Source organism: Electrona antarctica (assembly GCF_951216825.1).
Source record: "Electrona antarctica genome assembly, chromosome: 14".
Taxonomy (NCBI): Eukaryota; Metazoa; Chordata; class Actinopteri; order Myctophiformes; family Myctophidae; genus Electrona; species Electrona antarctica.
The window spans coordinates 33,469,842-33,476,340 of record NC_136795.1 but is presented as its reverse complement, the minus strand read 5'-3'; the positions used below and the strand labels follow the sequence as shown (position 1 = coordinate 33,476,340).

Below are 6,499 nucleotides of genomic sequence, written 5' to 3'. Positions count from 1 at the left end.
ACCATCAGTTTAAAGATTCTGCATATTTCTATATGGTTCAGAATGTTTGATTCACAATGTCAAAACAATCCATTAGCAATCATAAAAAACATGGGACCATTATAGCAGAACATGGACTTTACATCTCGTCATATACAGTATTACATACTACCAATCTTTAGTCTGCAGACCTTTACAGTCTGCATAAAAAGCAATCAATTGGATGTAGAAAGACAATTTTATTTGCACCCAAGGTAGACAACTGTAAATTAAAGAATGTTTACCACATAAACAGGTGGCATGTCCTTTGTATCAAACAAGGAATTGATGAAATAATTTGCAGCCTTCTTTATAGCAAGAGATATTTCTAATTGTTGATCATTTCCCATAGAGCTTTGAGAGATGTGACTATTATTCATACAATACTCTGACAAGGTTGTCTAAGAGAACACAACTGTTTAATGGCGTTTCCCCCTTTCTTTTCTTTTTCCACATGACACTCCACAAAATCACATGCAGGTGCTTTGCATCTGCGACGATATAAACAAAAAACAAATCTCAGTATCTTATCATTTTTTACCAATAGGTCTAAGTTACCATACATGGATGAATCAACACCCTCTGCTCTTCCACACTTTCATCATATCCTTATCCATCATGGACTCCTTCTCCCACCACACCATTTCAACAGTGCTCAGTCTGTAGTTGTTTGGAGAACGAGTGGAAGGAATTACAGCTATATCTTGCGCCACCCCTTACCCCTAAACTTATTTGCCATTTTTTTCTATTTTAAAACATTTTTAAATAGTTCAACTGGCCGATCTACATCGACACGTTGTGAGCTTGTAGATCAGTTCTTTGAACTATTCAAATGTGTTTTTCAAAATAGTAAAAAAGGAAAAGTTTAGGATAATAATGGGTAAGGCACTGACGAAAATGGGGCCCTTAGTGCTACATCTTGCGCCACCCCTTAACCGTTATCCCTAAACTTCTTTGCCATTTTGAAAAACATTTTAAAATAGTTCAAATAGCCGATCTACAAGCTCACAACGTGTCGATGTTAATAAGCTAGTTGAACTATTTTAAAATATTTTTCAAGATAGTAAAATATGGCAAAGAAGTTTAGGGATAAAGGGTAAGGCGCACCCAAGATAGGGCCATTAGTGTGTGAGAAGTTGGAGAGTTCTCATCAGCCTCCCCTCCATCGCCAAGGTGACAGCTGGTGACAGGAAGAGGGTGGATACAGGGGTGTGGCTCCTCATTGAGGCAGCTGGAGCAATGTACCCTGGCCTGAGGGAAGGTATGTGATATTGCGAGAACGGGATAGCTGGAAAGCGATGTCCTCAGCTGCCTCTAGCTTACGCAGCTCTACCAAGCCATCCCCAGCCTCCTGCAAGGAGTTGGCAATGAGTAACGCAGCCTGGGAATCTCCCTCTGCTGAGATGATGGCCGCCTGCTTCTGCTGCTCTGCCTATAAAAGATGATAAACACAATGCATTTTTTAATTGTTTATTTGTCATGCTCTTAGTGTGTAAGTCCTTTAGTTTTGGGCTTTCCTGTTAATTTTAAATATGCTGTGTACTGAATGTCAGTGTGTTGTTTTTTCTGTCTTTTCTTGCCTTTATTTATTGTTACAGTTTAGAGACAGGAAATAGGGAAAGAGAGTCAGGGAGACAAGGGAGGTCCACCAAGCCTGGGACTTGCTGTCAGGCATCAGAGCCTATGTGGTACGTGTCTGAACCAGTCTTATCGGCACCCCATTAATCATTGATCAGCTTCCCATAGGAGTTATTTTTCACGTTTCTTTTCAAACAAAATGTGAAATATTCGTCAGTCGAGTCAAAAGATGTTAGGACAATACCTCAATAAATTTTCTGTTATTAATAGACATTTTGACCAGACATTTAATATAAAAAACCCTTCATCTATACAAAAACCGGGACAGTGTATTGACCTCTTTTTGTGTGAAGATGCGTTCACACAAGGTGAAGATATCGAAGATATATAAGTTGGGATATTTCAACTTGAGTGAAGACGAAGAAGAGATTAACTTTGTGCATTCACATCATTTGTGGCATCCGAGGTACACATCTTTATGTAAATCACTCCGTATAAAAAAACCCATCTTCATTACCTTTTCCACCACAAATCGGGCTCTCTCTGCCTCCTGCTGGGCCACCTGCTTCATTTCAACAGCTTCTGTGAATTCCTTGCCAAAGGTTAAGTGTGTCTGTTGGAAGAACATAGGATATGTTACGTTATTGCAACTGTCACACCAGAAATGTAGTTGCATGTCTTGGTGCTTGGTCTATATTGGTATTTAAATAACTAACTAAAGCATTATTTTCATATAATGTATGTAGAAATGTCCATTTCTGAAAAGTAATAATGGAAAATAGCAGATTAGCCACCTAGAGGGCAAAAACAATTTGACAGCATTAAATAATAAGTTCACCAACTGGGTCATGCATACCAATGAAACGTCATCCAAGATGAGACCAAAGGTGGAGGCTCTTTCCGTCAGGTCCTCACTGACCTGCCGGGATACCAGCTCTCTCTGGGTGATGAGTTCACCAGCATCAAACCGAGCCTGTGAGGTACACGGAATCACAAGTTCAGTTTATCTGGTTCTTGGGCATGTCGACATATCTATTAGGTACAACAGTTTTGCACAAAAATAGCAAAATCACAACTTGTGGCGATGTAAAATGTGCCCATCATTTATAGCGCCCGGACCACTTTTACCGGCGCACCGGAAGTTGTTGTGAATGTCTGTGTAGCAGCTAACAATAGCCACACCACTCTAACGGGAGGTAAGAATAAATCTATCGCGACTAGCGACTGGACCACGGAGCGCCGTCTAACACAGGATCTTTTTTCATAATTAGACAGGATGATTTAGATCGCGAGTTATAAACGTTTTAAGATTTTCGTCCGCTAAACAGGCAGGGAACATTTTCGATGATGTGTCACTGTTTGACACGTCATCGGATTGGGCAACAAGCACTCCTAGGCTGTGGAGCGATGCGATCGGTTTTGATATCATTAATCTCTGTCCTATTTATCAATCTCCGATTTGGGCACTTGACCATGAACTTGAACTTGACGAGATCTCCGCCCTGGGCCTAACTGTTGAATCCCCAAGAACCATTTCTATTTTTGATACATACCACTACAGCCTTCAGGACTTCTGTAGTAATAGATGGCAACACCCTCTCATCATAGTCCTCTCCAATGCTTGTGAAGATCCGTGGGAGCTCCTTAGTCACCGGCCGGAACAGGATACGCAGCGTGATGTTTACATTCTGCAGATCTGTGCAGTTGATGGTTGAAAGGTAAGAGTTAAGATAGTGAGAATAACCGCCTTAAATGTCTTACATGATAGACAGGCCGACTTCGCCGCAACACATTTTGTGGTCATAATGCACTCTAGCCTGGGCACCATTTCATTTCGGTAAATGATCCGGGCGGGAGCGGATGATATCGTTACGTCATGTTGTAGTATTGTTTTGTAGTCGACAGGCAGGAACAACAAACCCGAACTTCTTTTTCCCTCAAACCGATTTTTCTCAATAAAAGCTACAGGCTACGAGAGCTTTTATTGTTATTCTTCCGGTTTGAGGGAAAAGGAAGTTCGTGTTTGTTGTTCCTGCCTGTCGACTACAAAACAATACTACAACATGACGTAACGATATCATCCGCTCCCGAGCGGATCATATACCCGAAATGAAACCAGGCTTAGGTGGTGGAAAGCCTGGTGAGGCGAGGTTAAATGCACTCTAAGATCAAACAGTTGACATTACTGAATAATTGTATACACTATTGGTAGGAATTTTTCAATTCTGTAATTCCCCACAAGTGACACGGTCCTGCTACAAACGAGCAAAACAGAAGCTATTGTTTATTACAATTTTGATTGTACCTTTGCTACCAGTGATGACAGGCACATTGCGAGGGCGGGAACGGCAGTCAAAGATGATGGGTTTCTGGACCCAGGGGATGAGGAAGTGTGTTCCCTCACCAACCACCTCGTCTTGCACTCCTCTGAACCTGTCAAATATGACAGCACGGTGGCCTGCGTCCACTGTAGAAAAAGGTGTTGCACTTTACATTTGAAGTCTGACTACAGCACATTTTCAAAAACGATCTACAATATCACAACACATCGCAATGTGACACAAATTGATAATCAAATCAATAGATGAAATCCAACACAAATTTACAACATCCTAAAGGATTTCTAGAACAATTAAAATCATATGCTTTTAAATTGTCATAAAGCCTGTGCAAGGACTAATCTCTACTGCATCTGAAAGGTAAAGAGACAAGATATAAATTGGCTGATGACTTAAAATTGAGTTACCCAGAAATACTTAAATATTTGCACTCACCATTGAAAAGGGCAGAGTTCACCACACCTCCACCAACTGCTAAGGCCAGACCTAACTTTCCAATGGACTCAAACAGTTTTGCCATGACAGCAATGAGGTGACACTGCAAGAAAGGCAAAGGGATTTCACAATCAAAATTACACCTTAATGTCAAACTCGGTAGTGCAGTGCACAAACATTTAATACAATCAGTTCTTCCAACTTTTAACGTATAGTTTTGCTTTGGCCTTGAAGTTGAGGGTACAAGATGCCATTGCTGAAGAGATTAGCCAACTAGCTCGTCGGGTACAACAACACTAGCATGTTTTCCATAGGCAGTCTAACCAGGTTCTGCAGTTTTTAATGTACGTTGTAGCAGCCAGTCATGTGTAAACACGAGTAACGTTATGAATTATGACAGCTCATGTCATTAGATCAAACTAACGTTAGGCTAGCTTAACGCATGTACGCATTTCATTTCAACCACCGATATCTGAGCGACGTACGTCGCTCGATATCTGGACATGAGTGCTCAGTCACTGTCCATGTTACTTGGTCTACTAAAGTAAGTCTATTTAATAACGCATCAGGTTAAAACATCACGTATAATTAAATGGAATATTTTAGAAGCTGCTATGCAATGAAACACAATGAAGTGCTGTGTGAACTCAGATGCACTCACCTAGCGTTAGATGAGACTAGTATTATGTGACCTCCACCGGAGAGACGCCGACGCAATCAGCAGAACACATGAGATGTGGGGTTTGGGTTTCAGCAGTGCGCATGTGCGGTACCTGTAACGTCCTCTTCTCGGATTGGACAGGCGGGATTCAGGCTCGTAGTATACTTTACAGTCATTGGTTGGCGACCGAGAGACCAGATACAGGAGCGGATACGGAAACGGCGCGTGCGAAATTAGAAATATATAGAAATAGATTTTTGGCGATTCTGACTTTCAGTTGTAATTTGTACATACATTTTGTTTTTATTGTATTGTTCCACTTTTTGCTTTGTCAATGTAAACGTATGTTTTCTCATGCCAATAAAGCCCCTTGAATTTAAATAGAATTGTATGTGCAATGTTTGTGTGCGTGTAAATGACCGGATACAGTAGGCGGGCTCTAGACCAGTGATTCCCAAGTTTTTAAACAGAAGCCCAGGGGCAAGCATATGTCTATGGGGGCAAGCATAAACATAAATGGCATTAAGTCACAAATTATGGGACAAATTAACAGGAGAATCAGCCAATCAGCCAGCTAAAAGTAACTTCATTAATGATAAAGCTCAGGAAAACAAAAACAATCCTCATGAGCTCTGGAAGCTACTAAACAATCAACTAAGCTATGGTCAGAAACTAAAAACCAGATTTTCGAACATAAACATCAAATCTGACAACACTCTCATCACTGACAACCTTGATGTGGCCAACTACTTGAATATCTTCTTTACAAACATATCAACAACTCTGGTTAACAAACTGCCCTCCCACTCTGGGCTCTTTGGTGTAGAGCACATTACAACCTTCTACAAAAACCTAGGTGTTTGTAAAGACGATTTTAAACTAGTTATGGTAACAACTGATGAGGTAATTAAGAAACTGAGTGCCCTCCAACCCCACAAGGCCACAGGCCATGACAACATTCCCTCCAAATTTCTCAGAGACTCAGCCATCTCTATAGCTCCAATCATCACCCACATAGTAAACCTCTCCATCAAACAGGGACAGGTCCCCCAAGATTTCAAACTGGCCAAAGTAACCCCCTTGCACAAGAAAGGGAGTAAATTAGACCCCGGCAACTACCGCCCTATTTCTATTCTTAGTTCCATCTCGAAAGTGATGGAAAAAATAGTCTATGAACAGGTTGAAAAGTATCTTGCCACTAATAAATTATTGTACGAGTTCCAATCTGGCTTCAGAACATCCCACTCCACTGACACATGCCTCCTCTATTTGAGCGACCACATCAAACAAGAGGTGGACGCTGGCAAATACTGCGGCATGGTCATGCTGGACCTCCAAAAGGCTTTTGACACCGTGAACCACTCCATACTGGTTAACAAGCTAAAAGCAATTGGTTTCGATAGCACATCAGTGAGCTGGATGCAATCCTACCTGGAGGGGAGAGAACAGATGGTGGAAGTGAACGGAA

General features: G+C 41.3%; 1 protein-coding gene across 1 annotated transcript; it reads right to left on the bottom strand.

Annotated features, from left to right (window-relative positions):
* Positions 1-198: 198 nt before the first annotated feature.
* Positions 199-5,162, bottom strand: phb (prohibitin). Its single transcript, XM_079520492.1, has 7 exons — positions 5,032-5,162; positions 4,371-4,473; positions 3,902-4,063; positions 3,150-3,292; positions 2,453-2,569; positions 2,114-2,209; positions 199-1,450 (listed from the first exon to the last, which is right to left on the bottom strand). Exons 2-7 carry the CDS (start codon positions 4,453-4,455, stop codon positions 1,238-1,240), a joined length of 816 nt encoding a protein of 271 aa, XP_079376618.1. The 5' UTR covers positions 4,456-4,473; positions 5,032-5,162; the 3' UTR covers positions 199-1,237.
* Positions 5,163-6,499: the final 1,337 nt, after the last annotated feature.